Genomic DNA, 19,879 nt, shown 5'->3' on the forward strand with positions numbered 1-19,879 from the left:
GTCATGTAGATTGTCTTCCTGTTTTGCTTCACTTCAGTTCATTTAAGTCCTTCTGTTCTCCTCGGTATTCCTCACAGTCACTGTTTCTTATAGCACAGTAATATTTCATCGCATGCGTGTACTATTTGTCCAGCCCTTCACCAATCAACTTTGTAGCCACTTCATTGTTACCACACAAAGTTCTGCTACAAATATTTTGGCATATATGAAGCCTGTTTATTTTTTTGTCAATAGCTTCCTTGGGATGTATGCCTAAAAGTGGAATCTCTGGGTCATTTTGGCCATTTTATGTGTATAACTCCAAATCTACCAGAAGATCTTAAAGACTTAGCTGGTAAGAGTGCCAAGCCAATAGCCAATGACAGTTCCTTCTCATTGATTTGCCAGAACTCCCAAGAAAAGTCCTCTTTTCCACCCCTTTTAGGAATTTAGCCATCAGCATTTATTTCAGTTCTCCACCCTCCTCTATCTACCTTTGCTTGGGACTTTGTCAGCACCCCTTCTCTCTTCAGGGACTTGACTGGCAGCATCCATCCACCCTCACTTCTCCCCAGTGATCTACAGGCCTCAGAGGAATGAAATATTTTCCTTCCAACAAAAAAAGTGTGGACCTCCGCTGAAAACCAACACAGGTTTAAAAATGGAGAAGGGTCCCTTTAGGGACAGCTGAGATATAGAAAGACAGCAGAGGAACACACATTACTCAATGTAATGTTAAGAATGCTGAAGAAGAGAAAGATTAAATAGATTGTTATGCGAAAAGCACTAGGTTGGGAGGGAGAAGGCCCAAAACCTAGCTCCAGATCTTCCACTAACAAGCTGCATGATTTTGATCAAGTCTTCACCAGTCTGGGTTTCTTCATCTGTAAAATAAAGAAGTTGGAAGGGATTCTCTCTTACAGTCCCTTTCAATGTTAAAATTATTTTATTCTAGGGAGAAAAAAATTATCAGATGAAACTACAAGGACATACTCAAGAAGAAAAGGAAACTCTAAGGAAGAGAAAGAGAGAGAAGGGTCCTGACTTTTATTTTAAGTTGTTTAAGTGAAATCCTTTATTTACATAAAGAGTCCAACAGGTGGATAAGAAAGACTGAGAGAAAAGTTGGTTGTCAAGTTGGTGGGTTTCACTCACCTTCAGGATGGCCAGGAACTTCTTCAGCTCCCCGTTTTCCTTCCTTAGATCTACTAGCTCCCTAAGATGGTAATATTCAGCTTTAAATGACAATGAAATGGAAGTCTGAATATATATATCCTTTTGATTAAGCTCTCCCTTGACCAACCCACCAAGCTGGGTAGAGGTGTGAACAGTTATGATGATTATTATTAATATTTAATAATATTTATTGAGAGTCCTTCAGGTCATCCTTCTTTAGTTCTATGAGTTATCATAGACAATTATAGTAGGATCAGGGAAACAAAAAAGACAACCACTCAGCTGCTGTGCTCTTTAAATACGTTTTATTGCTGCTTCTTGTTTTTTTAAAGTATCACTGTCATATCCCAAGGAAACTACGCCCCCCGCTCCCCCGCCAGCATCCTCCCTTGTAGACAAAAACCACAGTGACCCACTGATGTCTGAAAGCAAGTGCCTCATTGTGCACACGCAGTCTAACTTCTGCAAGGCAGGGAAGCACATTTGATCTCTAGGCCTCTGGAGCCAACACTGCCAACTGTCCCGATGTTATTCTGATAGCTTTTACTGTCATTTTTCTTGACATTACTGTGGTCACTGTGTATGTTATTCTTTCGGTTCCACTTTACTCTCTATCAGTTCATGTATAGTTTCCCGTTCATCTGAATTCTTTATTCATCGTATCCTATGATGCAATGATATTCCATTGCTTTCATATACAACAGGATTTTTAGCCATTCCCCAGTTGGTGACACCTAGTGCATAGGATCATGGAAGGGACCTCCGAAGTCATCTACTTTGTCTCACTCATTTTACAGAAGAGGTCACTGAGGCCCAAAGAAACTAAGTGACTTGCCCTAGGTGGCCTCAGTAATGAGTGGCAGAGGTCAAAGGCAGAGGGAAAACCAGTCAATAAATATTCCTTAAGCACCTACTGTTTGAACCCGGGCCCTCTGACTCAGAGCCAGTGCTCTTCCCGTTGTACTGTGCCGCCTCATTAAACCGTTTCTATGGGGGTTTTGCTACCATGAAAGTGTTGCTATAAAAATTTGGTAGACATGAGACCCTTCCCATAGACACCACCACCCAGTGCCCACAACTTCCACCTTACCTCAGTCACATACAAAGATGGTCAGACCTTTGATTTTTCCATCACATACAAATATGCCACCTCCATGTTCAAAAGTTCCAAAATTCATTTATCTGCCCATAATCTACCACCTTTTCCCCTCTCCCTATCTTTCCCTTACCAACACTACTCCTCTTCCATATCATGACCTCCAGCTCCTTGACCCTTCTGTTCTCTCCCAAGCCATTTCCCCTCCACCAGCCACACTTTTCTATTTTCCCCATCTTGACCCCTCTTGGAGAACCAGTTCAACTCTACACTGTCCTCTTCTCTGGAGTCCCTGGCCCCTTTATCATAGTTCCAATAGTATCCTGCCAAGTCTCAGCTTTGGGTGACTCCCACCTTCACTCCTAATACATGTGCTATTGAATTTAGGTAGAGAAATCATGCAACTGCTGACTGAGTCCACTATCAATTCATGCTACACAACCTCACCTGGGCTCTCACAGCAACTAAGCAACTCCTTATACACCTCCCTTTTCAACTCACCATTCCACTCTCCCCAGAGGTTTTTTCAAATCTTTTCAATCCCTCCTCAAATCTCCTATGGCTCCCCTTCCCTCTGCCTTCTCAGTTGAGAACTTTGCCTCATATTTTACAGACCATTAGCTGTGAGCTCCCTCTTCTCCCCTCTTCCTCATATCACTCAGATTCCTTCTGCTCCTATTTCCTGCTTCACCACCATCGTCTCCTAACCAAGGCCCAAGGCTTCACCTGCAAAAGTCACACCATTCCATCCCATCCTCTCCAACAAACTGGTCCCTCTACCACCCTCACTCTTCAATCTTTCTCTGTCTATTGGCTCCTTCCCTACTGTCTACAAAGACGCCCATGTCTCTTCCATTCTCAAAGAAAACCCTCACCTGATTCTTCTGTTCCCTCTATCATCCTATATCTCTCCTGCCTTTTGTGGCCAACTTATGGAAAAAGCCATCTGATTTCCTCTTCTCTCACTCTCTTCTTAACCTCCTACAATAATGCTTCTGACCTTAAAATTCTACTCAAACTCTTCTCCCCAAAGGCACCAATGATCTCACTGCCAAATCCAATGGCCTTTCCTCAGTCCTCGTTTTTCTTCTCTGTAGCCTCAGATACTACTGATCACTTTCTTCTCCTTGATACTCTTTTCTTTCTGGGTTTTCAGGACACCACTCTCCCCTGGTTCTCCTCCTACCTATCAGTCTAATCTATTCAGTCTCCTTTTCTGGATTCTTATCCAGATCAGACCCTCTAACCATTAGTATCCCATAGGATTCTGTCTTTAGCCCTCTTTTCTTCTCCCATTATACTACTTCCCTTGTTTCACCAGTTCCCATGAACTTAGTTACCATCTTTATACTGATAATTCTCAAATCTACCTACTGTGCCCTAACCTCTCTGCTGACCTCCAGTCTCATATTTCCAACCACCTTTCAGGTACCTAGAACTGAATTCTAGTATATGCCTTAAGCTTAACACATCCAAAACTGAACTCCTTATCTTCTCCTCTAAATTGTCTCTACCTTTTAACTTCCTTATTACGGCTGAGAGCACCATCATCCTCCCAGTCCTTCAGGCTTTCAATTTGGTGTCATCTTAGACTCCTCACTATCTCTTACCCTCCTCCTCCACATTCAATCTATTGCCAAGAAATGTCAATTTTATCTTCGTAACATCTCTCAAGTATGCCTCCTTCTCCCCTATGATCCTGAGCCATCTCCAGTCATCCTGATAAATATCTGGTCACTAGATCCAGAGGCTCAAGAGGAGAAAGTGAGGCTGGTAACCTTGCACAGTCCACCCTCACTCAAAACAAAGTCAAGTGCAAGTCATGTTATCATTTTGATGATGTCATGGTCTTCTTAGAAAATGAAGGAAGAACACAACCCATGAATAGACCAATCTACCAGCTCATTCTCTCCCCTTCCTTTGGGGTTTACTGGCTAGACATCCACCCATCCTTCCTTCCTCCCTTCCTTCCTCCCTTCCTTCCTCCCTTCCTTCCTTCCTTCCATCCTTCCTTCCTTCCTCCCTTCCTCCCTTCCTTCCTTCCATCCTTCCTTCCTTCCTTCCATCCTTCCTTCCTTCCTTTCCCCAAAACCTTAAACCCAGTGCACTCTGAAGCCCATGGGTTGGCCAACACTAGGTCCCTGCCCAAGCCCCACTTCACAGCTGGCTTAGAGTGATTATCAGCAGTAACAGTTTCTCTTTCCCTCCCAGTTGGATTTAGTTTTCTTTCTCTTTTGCTCATTGAAAGGGCCATTCCCTGACTACCTCTGAAAGAAGCCTATTCACTCAATGGGTGTTACCTCCCTCGAAGTGAGTAAGCCCAAAGGCCTAGCCCAAAGGTCTCCCACTGCATCCTGGGTCATCTCCAGTCATCCTGATGAGTATCTGGTCACTAGATCCAGATGGCTCTGGAGGAGAAGTGAGGCTGGTGACCTGCATAGCCCTCCCTCACTCAAACTAAGTCAAGTGCAAGCCATGTCATCATTTCTCTGATGGCGTGGTCTCCTTTGGCAACGAAGGACAAACACAACAACTGCCACCATCCTAGCGTAAGCCTTCATGAACTCACACTTGGACTACTGCAGTAATCTGCTGGTGAGCATGCTCCCTGCTTTAATCTCAGGTCTGCCCATATTACCCCCCTACTCAATAAACTCCAACGGATCAAATCTAAAACCCAATGTTTGGCATTGAAAGCCCTTTAGAACACTGCCTCCCTCCCCTCTGTTCCCTTACGCCTTATCATGTACTCTTCAGTCCAGTGACGCTGACCCCCTTGTTCTTCCATAAATAAGACACTGCATCTCTCAGTGCAGGCATGTTCACTGTCCCCCATGTCTCAATTGCTTTCTTTCCGTATCTCACCCTGCTGCTCCCCTTGGCTTCCTTTAAGTTCCATCTTCTACATCCCCTCAATGCCAGGGCTTTCCTTCCTTTACTTTTCTTCTGTTCCTATGTGGAGCTTGTTTGCTTGTTGTCCCCCCCATTAGACTGTGGGTTATTTGAGGGCAGGGACTGCTTTGCCTCTGTTCCCCCAAAGCTTGACAAAGTGCCTAGCAAAGAGTAGATACTTAATAAATGTTTACTGACTGGCTTTTCTTCTGCCTTTGAGCACACTTATTACTTATGTGACCTTGGGTATGTCCCTTCCTTAAGCCATTGTTTCCTTATTTGAAAAATGAAGGCATGAGACTCCACTGGCCTCTGATGCCCCTTCTGACTCTGGCTGTGCCCCCAACCCTTCCTTGGGGTATATGCTGGGAAGTATTATCTCTGGGTCAAAGGGCATAAATAGAATCATGGCTTTTCCAGCACTGCTCCAAGATGTTTTCCAGAATGGTTGAACAAATTCACAACCCCAACACTGTATTAGTGTGCCTGCTTATTCAGAGCACTCCCAACATGGAGTATTTCAGTACTTTACCATCAATTTGCTGAGTGTGAGGTAAAGCCTCAGAGTTGTTTTAAATTATATTTCTCTTATTTTAGTGATGGAAAGTATTTTAAAAATATGGCTGTTGATCATTTGTATTTCTAAAAACTATTTATATCCTTTGACAACTGCCCTCTTGGGGAGTGACTCCTGGTCTTACAGGCCACATCAGCACTCATTATCTGTGTGCTGGAGATCAGACCTTTATCAGATCTGACGCAAGGTTTTTCCCCCAAGTTTCTCTTTGTATTCTAACTGCATTCACTTTGCTCACACAGCTGCTCTGTTTCACTTCTCCCCCAAACCATGTATCTAAGAGCTCCCTTCTTCCCTTCTGTTTATTTTTCATGTGATCATTCTGTGTTGGTCAGAGTTAATAAGGTGGAGCTTATTTTGTGATACACTGCAAGATACTGATTTAAACCCAATTTCTAACATATCCTTTCAGTTACTAAGAGTTCTTGCTGAATAGCAAGTCCTTCCTCCAGTAGTTTCTGATCTTGTATTTATCAAGCATTGGATCAGGGTTGTCCATTACTTCTATGTCGCACTTATCTAGTACACGTTATAATTTCATGGACCTTCTCTCCCCCCACAATCTAGATGTTATAGCATTCCCTTACCTATTAATGCCTAAAATTCCACCATTAGATTCCCTCGTTTAGCTTCAAGTTTTAGTCTCTGTTAAAATGTAAAAATGTCTGGCAAAAGAGACTGAATATTATCAGTTATTTATAAGTGTAAAAGAGTTCATATACTTGTAGGAATTATTAGGTTTTGGTAGGGTAAAGTGAGGACAGCTTAAGGAAAGGAAACTAGGGAGGAAAAGGAGGATAGAAAGTGTAAGGTGGGAATAATAATTTACCTACTTCACAACTATCCTGAGTGTCAGCCTTGGTAATGAGAATAACTGCTCTGAAAGAAAATGACTAAAGTAACCTGGGAGACTTGGGGGGGGGCGGCGGGGAGGACCAGGAAGGATCACTTACTTGTCCTGACTGGCCACTGTTCGTTGAGCCTCCTGCATGGCGGCTTCTGACTTCGAAAGTCTGTGTTTATAAAAGGTGATAAGCAGATCTGTCTGTTTCTTCTGGAAACTCCAAACCTGCGAGGGGTAAAAGGACTAATCAGGTTCCAATATAGACCATTTTCTTACAGCTCACTAACTCATATTCAATGTCTGATCATTCAGAGTCCCACAAACTAGAATAATTCGAGAAAGCTAGAAGGTTGAGGATTGGGAATAAAACATAACACCATTCACTTTCCAGACGGTGAGGGCAAATATTGATGTAACTGAATAGCCCGGTAAAAAATCTGACCTTAGGACCTGAGAGGGCTTCTTCAGCAACAGTGTTCTAATAACTCCAACCCCACTGTGGGAATACGTAAGGGACCACAAAATTGGTTTCTCATTTTGTTTGGTCCTCCTGCCTTAAATCTCTTCCTAGTCCAATTTATCTTCTACTCAGGTGTCTTCCTCTCTTCCTAAAGAGCAAATCTTACTATGATATTCCCTGCCCCAATTCCAGGGTCTCCCTATTATCCCCAGGTAATATAAAATATATTTATATAAAATCCTTTGTTCGGTCTAAAGGCTCTTCGTAACCTGGCCTATTCTTACCTGTCCAATCTTCTAACACCTTCCTCCACTCCATGTACCCCACAATTGAGTGACACTGGCCTCCTTGCTGGTCCTTACACAAGACACTCCATCTCCCTATTAAAAGTGTTTTCACTAGCTGTGCCCCATGCTTGGAACTCTTTCCCTGCCTATCTCTACCTCCTGGCTTTCCTGGTTTCCTCTGAGTCTCAGCCAAAGTATTATCTTTGGCAAGAAGCCTTTACCAATTTTCCTTAATCTTAGATTCTCTTCCCTCTCGGATGATCTCCAATTTATTCTACATAGAGAAATATAAAAATAAAGAACCATGTTGATGCTTGAAGTTGGATTATGTTAATAATTTAGAATTTTTATTTTCATTAGCAAAAGACATAGGTTGAGCCCACAGCAGTATCTGTCACATTTGCTTCTGGCTTTGGTCCTTCTCTCTAAGCTCTTTTCTTATCTTAACATTTTTCTAATGAATTTAAAAATTTTTCACTTCATTTTCAAGACCTTCCATCACCAAGTCAATTTGGATTATAGGATTACAAGGGAATTTTAGCCATTATTTAGTCTAGCTATATTACCCTCAGGCAAAACTATGCTTATCCTATCCCAGGTATCTTGTCTTAAAGGACAGCCAGAGAAAAGAATTCCCAAACCGCTCAGTAATGCATTCCAGCACTTAACAATATTTACTCTGGTTAGGTTCTTTCTTATATATAATCTAAATTCCTCATTCCCTATGGAGAGCCCCTTTCCTACCAAAGGTCACTAATCCCTTTGAGAAAAAAAATCATACAATGGTCATATACTTAGTCTGGTCTGGAGTTGTAAAAATAAAAACCACTTTATTTGCTTTTTAAGTTAAGGACAAAGAACTAAAACCAATCACTAAGGAAAATAATAATAATATATCCCTGTTCTCTACTGCGTTAATGGGGATTAGGAGATAAAGGAAAAAAAGCCTGAAGAGATAGAGTGAGACAGAGAGGAAGAAATTACAGAGATAAAGAGACTTGAAGAAACTGAATTTCATAGAGTTCAAACATATGGTCCAGATCATTTACTCATTCCTCAAGCCCCAAACTCCATCTTCTTTCACTTGTGAGCACCATCTCCCCTACTCTACAGTTCAAAGCCCTTTCTCCATCTTTCCCCATCCTGTCTGTCTTTGCTCTGGTCTAAGATGATGGACAGCCATACTGCTTTCCAAGGTATTACTTGTGTTATTGATCCTATATTCTCCTGCTGTTCCCTACCCACCCCCACCCCCACCCCCGGAACTTGTCGGATCAGTCAGCCCCTTTTTCATCTTCGACCTTTCCCTCTTCCTATACCTATGATACGCTCAAATATCCTCTAAAAACAATCCTTCCCATGAACTTGTCATATCATCAAGTTATCCTCTTATAGCTCTTCTTTTCCCCTTAAATTCCTAGAGAGAAATCCCTACTTCCTACTTCCATGTTTTCATCATCCCCTCATTCTTCAATTCATTACAGTCTGGGTTCTCATACTGCCATTCTGCTAAAATTGCTTTACTAAAGGTTTCAAATTATTTTTTAGAAGCCAAATACAAAGACCTTTTCTTTTTTCTTCAGTTTGTTGAATTTAATTACTTTAAAAAACAATATAAAAAGGTCAGTTTCAAAAGAGAAAATTTTCTTTGTTCTTTAAATACTGAAATATTTGTGTTATTTAATAAAATCAGAAGAAAAAAACAATAAGTCAAAGGGAAGCAATGTCTGAAGGAAGCGTTCATTAAGTATTTTAATTTTTCAGGACCCTGGCTCAAAGAAAGCTTTCTGAATTTCTTTTTTTAAATGTACTTATTTTCAGCTTTCAGTATTCACTTCCATAAGATTTTGAGTTCTAAAGGTTCTCCCCTTCTCCTCCCTTCCCTTCCCAAGACAGTGTGCAATGATATAAGCTCTACATATACATTCATGTCAAACATATTTTCACATTAGTTATGCTGTAAAATAGAATTAGAACCAATGGAAGGAACCACGAGAAAGAAGAAATAAAATTTAAAAACGGAGAGAGAGCAAACAGTCTGCTCTGATCTGCATTCAGACTCCATAGTTCTTTTGCTAGATGTAGATAGCGTTTTCCATCACGAGTCATTTGGAGTTGTTTTGGATGCTTGCATTGCTAAGGAGAGCTAAGTCTATCAAAGTTAGTCATCACACAACGTTGCTATTACTGTCTAGTGTTCTCCTGGTTCTGCTCACTTCACTCAGCATCAGTTCATATAAGTCTTTCCAGGTTTTTCTGAAGTCCACCTGTTCATCATTTCTTATAACACAACAGTATTCCATTAAATTTATATACCACAATGTGTTCAGCCATTCCTCAAATGATGGGCATCCCCTCAACTTCCAATTCTTGACCACCACAAAAAGGGCTGCTATAAATATTTTTGTATATGTGGGTCTTTTCCCCATTTTTATAATGTCTTTGGGATACAGACCTAGTAGTGGTATTTCTGGGTCAAAGGGTATGTACAATTTTATAGTCCTTTGGGCATGGTTCCAAATTCCTCTCCAGAATGGCCAAATCAGTTCACAACTCCAGCAATGCATCAGTATTCCAATTTTCCCATATCTTCTCCAGCATTCATCATTTTCTCTTTTTTTTATGTTAGCCAATCTGATGGGTGTGCAGTGATACCTCAGAGTTGTTTTGATTTGCATTTCTCTGATCAGTAGTGATTGAGGGCAATTTTTCATATGACTATAGATAGAACCTACTTTCTTCATCTGAAAACTGCCTGTTCATATTCCTTGACCAGTTATCAACTGGCGCAAAGATCTTTCCAAGCTCCTCAACCTCTCTGACTTTTCTGGGGTTTTCAGTGTTGTGGACCATCTCTTCTTGAATGCTTTCTCTTCCTCTGCCTTCCATAATATTCTCTTACTTTTCCTCCTAGCTGAATGATTGCTCCTCTTTGGAGCTTCTTTGCTTCTTTATCTTCTTCAGACACAGTACATTTTAGTGTCCCCAAGACTCTCTGTTGGAATTTCTTCTTCTATAATGTCTCTCTTGGTGATTACCTCCATCTCCATGGGTTTAAATTATAAATTTTACATAGATAACCCTAACCCTAAATGCCCACTCAACTATATAGGATTATAGATGTAGAGCTGCAAAAGACCACAGAGATACCACAGTACAACATTTCATTTTATGGATGAGAAAACTTGAGGTTCAGAGAAGTTAAATAACTTGCCCAAATCACACAGAGAATGTTCTAGAACCAATGAAACTGACTGTCACAATACATTCCATGATGGCTGAGCTCCATAGGGCTACCACTGTTCATAATGTATATAAATATGAGTCATAACAGTAGGTCATAATAGCTATATTTCACTAAGCCATAACAGATATATAAATACTAGCCCTGATTCCAAATCCAGCACTACTTCCACTGTACCAAACTGCTTTCTAAAGCTTTTATCTCTTCCACATCTCTATTTATCCCTTTCTCACTACTCAAGCTGTCTTACTTCTTGTTAAGGTCTTCACCAGATCTAACTAAGACTATCAGAATATCCTCTTCACTGGTTTCTCTGCCTTCAGTTTCTCTCCTTTCTCATCTATTCTCCAGATAGCTACCAATATAAACTACCTATGTCACTTCCCCATTCAAAAACCTTCAATGGCTCCCTATTGTACTCTAGGATAAAATATACATTCCTAGCACAGAATTTAAGGTCCTATACAATCTGGTTCCAAATTACCTTTTCACCATTATTTTACATCATGCCCTTCACACACTCTATGTTCTTGTGAAACTATAATACTAGTTGTTCCTCCAATCTGATATGCTATCCCATGCTTTGTACATTCACTCAGACTGTTGCCCATTCCTGGAAAAAATTATCTCTTCATTTCTTCCTTCCAGATAAGAATTTATATCTTCTTCCAAGGCTAAATTTAGGCACCTATTCTTCCCTGAAATCTTCCTCCATCTCCCTTAGTTGCTTCTTTCCCTCCTCAAACTTTTCCTAATGTATTTCTTGGACCTACAGCCACCATTATTCCAACTTACATTATACTTAGATGTGCGTGTATCATCTCTCCACTAGAATATACTAGGCTCCTTGAGGATAATACATGCACTTTTAAAAAAGCTTTTATAAGGCAAGCATACCTTATGCACTGGCAAAAAAATGGAGAAGGCCTGGGACACAAAGTCAGGAAAAATACTATCTGAATGGCATGTTCTCATTTTGACAAAGCATTTAAAAGGCAGACTCATGATTGTGTTATCCAAAACATATATAAAATACAACTATTTTTAAAAATTTTTTTTCAATTAGTAATAATCACCCTCTTTCCCTCTCATATCTCTACCCCCACCACCATTGAAAAAGAAAAACAAAACCCTTATAACAAATACGCAAACATACATATGTAAAACAAATTTCCACCACGGTCATATCCAAACATATATCTGTCTCAATCTGCATCTGGAGTTCATTACCCCTCTGCAAAGAGGTTTGAAGTATGCTTCATCAAGCATGTTTGGTCCTTTGGAGTAACAGTTGGTCACTGCACTGATCAGAGATCTTAAGTGTTTTAATGGTGTTTTTCTTCATAAAGTTGCAATCACTGGAAAATATTTCTCCTGGTTCTGCTGCATCATTTTATGCAGGTCTTAACCAAGTTCTTCTAAATACTTCCATTTCCTCATTTCTTAGGACAAAATAATCATCATTACATTCACAAACAAAATTTGTTCAGCTACTCCCCAATTAACAAGCACCCACTTTGTTTTCACTTCTTTGCTACAACAAAAAAGGTCTGCTATGAATATTTTTGTATATAAGGGTTCTTTTCCTCTTTCTTTGATCTCTTTGGGCTCTACTCCAAGAAGTGGTATCATTGGGTCAAAGGGTAGGCAGCTTAGTGAATTTGGGGGCATAGTTCCAAATTGCTTCCCAGAATGGTTGGACCAATTCGTATCTCTACCAACATTATATTAGTGTGCCTATTCTTTAATAATCCCTCCAACAACTGTCATTTTTACTATTCTAGTGGAGATGAGGTAGAACCTTAGAGTAGCTTTAATTTGCTTTTATCTTATTACTAGTAATTTGGAGCACTTTTCCTATCATTGTTGATAGTTTGCCTTTCCTCTTTTAAGACCTGCATTTTCATATTAACTATTTGCATATTAGGAAATGGTTCTTATTCTTATGTATTTGTATCAATTCTCTACAAATTTTAGATATATTTTTACCAGAAAATTTTAAGGCAACTATTCCCCCCTCCCCCAGTCAATTGCTTCTTTTCTAACTGATTCTGTTTGGGCAGAGCCTTTTAAATTTTAATATAATCAAAATTGTACACTTTATCTTTTATGATTCTATCTATCCCTTGTTTTGTCAAGAACTCGTCTTCTATCAAAAACTATGAAAAGTATCTGCTTCAGTGTTCCTCCAATTTGCTTATGACGTGACTTTTTATATCTAGGTCACATTTCTATTTGAAGCATATTGTGGTCTATGGTATGAGATGTTGCTCTAAATGGAATTTCTGCCAGACTACTTTCCAATTTTCCCAGCAATATTTGTTAACTAGTCAGTATTTGCCCCAGAACTTGTGGTGTTTGGGTTTATCAAACACTAATATTTAAATGCTTCTGGATCTTGTGTTCTTAATCTATCCAACTAACAGTTTTTATTTTTTTAAACTAGTACTGAATAGTTCTATGTTATCTGCTTTGTTGTATATCTTAGGATTTGGTACTATTAGGTCCCTTTCCTTTCTATTTTTTTTCCATTATTTCCCTGGAGATTCTTGATTTTCTTCCTGCTTCTCGTGAATTTTGATATTACTTTTTCTAGCTCTGCAAAGAAATCCATTGATAGTTTGATTGGTATGAAATTGAGTAAATAAATTTAGACAGCAGTGTCATTTTTATTTTTTTCTTTGTAAACTTACTTATTTTGAGCATTTAAAAGTTTCACCAAACTATCAAAGAAATTCCTTCCCCCCCATACACACACCACTAAGAACGCTTGACAGTGTCATTTTTATTTTGACATACCTCAATCATGTAATTAATATCTCTCCAGTGATTGTCTATCTTTTTTTCTTTTGAGAGTGTTTTGTAGTTGTATTCATATAATTCCTATTTATATCCTACTAGTTAGAATCTTAATATTTCATAAGCATAGATGGGTCAGTTTTATTAGCATATAGTTGGGTGAAATAGCTCCTAATAATTGTTATTTCTTCTTCATTGGTTATGAATTCACACTTTTGATACTGTTAATTTGTTGGATTTTTTATTATTAAATCAAGTTAGCTAATGATTGATCTATTTAACTGGGTCCCTCCCCCTAAAAAAAGCTCCTAGTTTTATTAATACAATGGTTTGTTTGTTTTTTTAACTTTCAATTTGGTTAATTTCTCCTTTGATTTTCAGGATTTCCATTTTGGTATTTAATAAGGGGTTTAAAATTTATTAGTTTTATGGTTTTTTTAGTTGCTTACTAAATTTGTTGACCATGTTAAACATTTATTGATGTAAATGTTTAGAGATAGAAGTTCTTCCTCGAGTACTTCTTTGGCTGCATCCCACCAATGTTGGTATGTTGTCTTTACTGTCATTATATCTAATGAAATTATTGTTTCTATGATTTGTTCTTTAATTAACCCATTCTTTATGACTGATGTTTTTAATTTCCAATTAGTTTTTTAACATTTACTTCAAAAGCTCTTTACTAAATGTAATTTTTATTGCATTATGGTCAAAAAAGAAGTAGTTAATATTTCTATTTTTCTGCAACTGTGAGCTTTTTAATGTCCTAATACATGGATCAATTTTTGTGAAAGTGTAATACACAGTGAGAAATAGATATACTCCTTTTTTTCAATATTCTTTAGACATCTATCATAGCTAATCTTTCTACAATTCAGTTCATCTCTTTAATTTCTCTCTTCTTTATTTTGTGGTTGGGTTTATCCAGGTCTAAAAGAGGTAAATCGAGGTCTCCCACTATTGCCTATGTCCTCCTGTAACTCATTTATCTTTCCCTTTAAGAATTTAGATGTTATATCATTTGGTGCATATATATATGTATATATATACTATATATATATAGTCTTGATATTAATTCACTGTCTATGGTATCTCTTAGCAAAATGTAGTTTCTCTATCTCTTTTAATTAGGTCTAGTTTTGCTTTATCTGAGATCATAATTGTTACCCCCCACACCTTTTTTTTTTTAATTTCAGGTGAAGCTCCATCCTCTTATTTTCATTTTGTGTGTCTTTGTTTCAAGTTTGTTTCTTGTAAGCATAACATTAGAATCTGGTTTCTAATCCATTCTGCTGTCCACTTCCATTTTATGAGTAAGTTCATCCCATTCACACTCACAGTTATGATTGCCCATGCATATTTTCCTCTACCCTACTCTCTCATATTTTTCCTTCTCTTTTCTCCTGTCCCCTTTTTAAGTCAATTTTGCTTCTGGCTACTGCCTCCCTAAATCTAAGCTGCCTCTTATTCCCCCTCACCCTCTCTTCCCCTTAACTCCTTTTCCTTGCTTCCCTGTTAGGTAAGAGGCATTTTTTTTTACCCAACTATGAATATTCTTCCCTCCTTTAAGTAATTCAGATGAAAATAAAATTCAAATGTCACCTACTTTTCCCTCCCTCCACTCATCCTTCAATAATTTATTCATAATCCTCTCCATTCTCCCCTCTCCCACTGCATTCTTCTTCCCCATCATTCCATTCTTTTTCTGATATTATCCAATCATCACAGAATCATACCCAAGTCCTTTAATTAGAATCCCTCTAAGATCCTTGGTGATGATAAAGTTCTAAGGGGTTACATTGATTATCTTCCATATAAGAATGTAAGTAGTTTAACAATGTTTAATCATTTATGATTTCTCCTTCATGTTAAGCTTTTTATGCCTGATAGGACTTTTGAGTCCTGTATTTGTATGTCCTATTTTGTACTGTTTCTAAAGAATTTTAAATAAAGTGACTAAAATTTATATTATATGTGTTGAAATTAACCTAAACATATAAACAGTAAGCTTGGTCATATTAATGTTTAATATTATTTTAGTAAATAATTTAATAAAATAAAAAATTGTAGTTTTGTTCTCAATTTTACGAGTGAATGTTCTATTTTTTCTCTAAAAATATTTTTGCCCTAAAAAAACTTCTCACGAAATAAGTAAAAGTGACCCTAAAGTGGCTCTTTTTCCTCTGTCAATATCCCACCACAGAACAAAGGTTACATGCCTTTGGTCCAAGTTTTCTACTTTTTACATAAACTACAGAACACTGTATAGGAACTGTGTTCTAGTGAGGATCTGATCCATGCTAAATAAACAGGTAGTGGTTTCTTATTTTTGCACCTTATTGTAATTCATACATATAAAATACATGAATATTGTTAATTTAAAAAAAAAAAACAATGGTGGATCACAGAATGAAGCAGACCATTTTCTTTTGTGTTATATTTTGTTTTGTTTTATGACTTCTCCCATTCATTTTAATTCTTCTATTCAACATGACCATGGTCAAATTCTATTTAATAGGAACATATGTGTAGAACTTACATAAGATTGCATGCTATCTTGGGGAGGAGTGGGGAGGGAGGGGAGAAAGAAGAGGAGGGAGAGGAAAAAATTTAAAATATATGGAGGTGATTATAGAACACTGAAAACAAAATAATTATTAAAAAAAAAAAACAATGGTGATATGTTTAGGTTATAGTCCAATAAAATACCTGAATCTCTTTATACCATATTCACAGTTAATTTTCCACTTTTGTTCTTTTTTCATCTAGGTTCTAAAGATTTTAATAAAAAGTGATAGAACCACTTCACCTCTACCAAATGAAGTTAAACAAACCAGTTTTTTTCTCGATACATACAAATATAAGTACTGAATCTGATACCATATTAGAATTTTTCTATTTTAGCAAGCCTTATCAACTGCTATCCAAATTCCTTTATTTTAACCGATCATTGAAATGTCCCTTTTCTGTGAAGTCTCACCCATCCTGGAAGACTCTAAGGAAGTCATTAAATATTTAACTATTCATCCAACTTTTACTAAATATTTACCAGGTACTTACTAACTACATGGCACTGGGCCAGGTGCTGAGGGCAATGCAAAATAATTTTTGTAAAGTACTGTCTTTTAAAAACCTAGGTCTGTCAGTCATCCAGAAGCTTACAATCTTCTTAGAAAATTAAGAAATTAAGGCAAAAAGAGAATACTATACCCAACTACAATAATGTATATGAAAACGGCACTTAAATTAACAATTCAGTTTAAATTCAATGACCAATCTTGGCTCCAAGAGATGGATGATCCAACACTTCCCTCCTCTCAGCAGGGAAGTGCCAAATATTGCATATGATGTCAAATATGATGGCAGTGATTTGTTTTTCTTAGCTGTTTTTGGTGAAGTAGTTCCTAGGAAGTAAGAGTGGTATAAAAAAACAAAAAGAAACACAAAAAAAACAATTTCTGAAGAAAAGTAAGGCATATCCACATCAAAGTAATACTCCAAGGTAGCACACGATTAAGCACCCAAATGACTGATTCAGGTAAATGGTACAGGAGTTCACAGAAGGGACATTGATTTGGATCAGACTGGTTCCCCAGAAGGGGGCCTTGTATTTAGATTACTGTTTTTATCCTCAAACATTCAGGTGAAACTTTAAGTGAGTTTCTTTTATGGTTATAGGTGCACTTGGTACCTGAACTACCTATCTTTCCTAACATTTAGAGTCTTACACCACCGTACTAGGTACACTAGGTTGAAGAAGATACAGTTTTTGTCACTGAGTAAGTTACAATCTAGGGAATGCTATCAGTTCTCAGGAAAGAGTAATCCTGAGAATTCTTTGTCTTCTAAGAAACATATCTTTCAAAGAGACTCCAACGTGGAAATCAACTGAAAACAACTACAGACAAATGTAAGAGACTTGTTTATTTCAGTTATTTAAGTTTTCTGCTTTATATAGAAACTAGTTTAACTAGATTCTTTTATAAGCAATGGGTGTACTTTGTGTCCCGTCACTTACTTGGTATTCGTGATGGATTTTCCTTTCTTCTGTCTTCCCTAAACTCTACCTCATCTCACCTGCTTACCCTTTTAACTAGATATATTTACTTGAGAGATGGTTAGTTGTAGATACATCTTGGAAAAGAACAAAAATAATTAATCCATCTGAGATTCAAAGAAAATCCACTCATCTCTAACCTCACGGCTTTTCTGAAAAACCAATAAAGAGTAGGTAAAGAATTTCATACAGGAGAGCAGCTGCTGGTCAAAAGGAACCACAAGAAATTGCACTGGACAGATCACTGTGGGGATCTGAGACTATAAACAACAAAACTAGTATTGATGGTGAGTTTAGGAGCATAGATTTAGAGTTAGAAAGGGCCTTAAAGGCCAAATTAGTCCCATACTTTCCATTCACAGTTAAGGAAACTGATGCACAAGAAGAAAGAAATTTGCCCAAAGGCAGACATGTAACTTTGAGGTAGGATTTGAACCCAATTCCTCTGACTTTAGGGCCAGAGTTGATTAAAATAGCATGGCAGTTGCTGTTGGTCTACTTTTGTCTACTAATTCAGCTTCAGAGATCAGGAAAACACTTTATCAAAATTTGCTGACTTCACCAAATTGTCCCTTGATGATTAACTAAACTTGTTCATTTATCTTCTTATCTTGATTATTTAACCATGATTAATCGGTCTCATGATTAGGTAGGTTAGGACGCAGGCTTTATATATTTTCTCCACTGATCATTAACTAGTCCTAGGTTTGGTCATTAACCAAAGACACACTCTCTCTCTTATTCATGTGACCTTGTTTACATTTCTTGCTGAGTCCTAACTGTATTTTATCTCTGCCTAATGTTAACACGGCATCTCAGATGTGATTGCTTACTTGTGTGGTCAAAAACAGGATGGAGCTAAAGCTTTTTTCCCTCTCTCTGTGTCCCTAGGATCAGGACTGAGGGAGTAAGAGATACTGTCTTCTGATTACCCCAGTCCTTTCACTCAAAAGAAAGACAAGACTCAATCTACCACTCAGGGCCAAATGATGACTAAAAACTACATTCATGTATCTGAAAAGAGCTAATGCTCAAGAACAACAAGTAGAGATAAAGGAAAAAGCAAAAATAGCAAAACTAATTTTAAGATTCATGCCATGATAAGGTTCTAGAATTATCTTTCTGAGGAAAGAACAGAGAAGAAAATGGGACAAGCTAAAAGTCTGGAACAATTTCCAACAACCTTCCCAAAAATGGATGGAAAAGCTACAACCCTCCCTTCTAAAAGATCATATGTTTCAAAACTGGAAGAGACCTTAATCCTACCTCCTTTCACAGATAAGGAAAATGAGGCCTAGAGAAATAAAATGAACCAAGGTTATGCAGGCAGTCAGTAGCAGAGAGAGCTGTTTAAGCTCTTTTCCCCTGACTCCAAATCCAGTACTACTGCCACTAAACCAAAATAATTCTTGCTACCAAGAAAAAGGCTAAAGGATCCACTACTATCACTGAAACCTTCTTACAATTCTGTGGAAATGATTTTTCTTCCTGAATGTTCTTGGAGATAAGTCAAATAACTAAGTGCAGAGATAACAGAAGGTAGGGAAAGTCATATGATGATTTGGAACTCTGACAGAGAGAGAGAGAGAGAGAGATTCATAAAAAAAAAAACCAACAGATTAGTACCCCATTTTCTGTTGGACTAGCCTAGATCAAAGTAAGGGGTAAGGGTCACCTTGTTACTCCACTTTCAAGGGCATGCTAATATGTAGTCTCAGTGAAAGTAAAAAAAATCCCTAAAATATAGCTAACCTATCAGGCAGATTGAATGGGGTCTGTGTGTCTGTGTGTGTCTGTGTCTGTGTGTGTGTCTGTGTGTGTGTGTGTGTGTGTGTGTGTGTGTGTGTCTGTGTGTGTGATTCAGGAGAGTTTACTAGAGGAACAGAAGCATAGGAATGGTTTCCTACATTCAATTCTACATTTTATATGCTGGAGAATGACATTTAAATCTACAAATCCACCCTTTTCCAGGGTCAGACTTACAGATGAAAGTAGTTCTTAAAGGATAGTCTTACTTGTCCTTATTCATTGGGGAAAGATCCATACATAAGACCAGAAATCAACTTTATGTATAACATTGCTTTAGCAGAATTAATTAAGAATTGGGATAGTAAAATTTGAGAATTTGTAATAGTGCCACAGTCAACTGGTTAGAAAGATTTTTATTTCTAGAGAAGAGAAAGCAAAGAGAAGACAACATCCCTCCTAGCTACATAGACTTACAGTTCAAAGGACGAACTTTCAGAAATTAAAGAGAAAGAAATAATCGGAATTTGTCTAGACAGGTTTTTTTCCCCTTTAATTCTCGTACCTGAGAGATGTGACTGAAATACTTCAGAGCTGTCTCTACAGGGCTTTTAAAGAATATCTTCTCTTGAGGTTTTAGCTGTAAAGGAAACACAAGGAATCACAAGCTACCAAGACTGGAAGGGATAAATTAGTACAACTACTTCATTTTACCAGAAGAAAAA

At 37.9% G+C, this 19,879-nt stretch overlaps 1 protein-coding gene across 7 annotated transcripts in view; it reads right to left on the reverse strand.

The window, feature by feature from the left end:
- RNF212B (ring finger protein 212B) overlaps positions 1-19,879 on the reverse strand; it is a 53,788-nt gene that overhangs the window by 18,168 nt on the left and 15,741 nt on the right. For all 7 annotated transcript variants that reach the window (XM_072625303.1, XM_072625306.1, XM_072625301.1 and 4 more), the window contains exons 4-6: positions 19,720-19,794; positions 6,674-6,789; positions 1,135-1,195 (exon numbers count right to left, since the gene is read on the reverse strand). In XM_072625303.1, coding sequence (XP_072481404.1) covers positions 1,135-1,195; positions 6,674-6,789; positions 19,720-19,794 — 252 coding nt within the window. The remainder of the gene's footprint in view (positions 1-1,134; positions 1,196-6,673; positions 6,790-19,719; positions 19,795-19,879) is intronic.

The sequence above is a fragment of the Notamacropus eugenii genome, chromosome 7 (assembly GCF_028372415.1).
Source record: "Notamacropus eugenii isolate mMacEug1 chromosome 7, mMacEug1.pri_v2, whole genome shotgun sequence".
Taxonomy (NCBI): Eukaryota; Metazoa; Chordata; class Mammalia; order Diprotodontia; family Macropodidae; genus Notamacropus; species Notamacropus eugenii.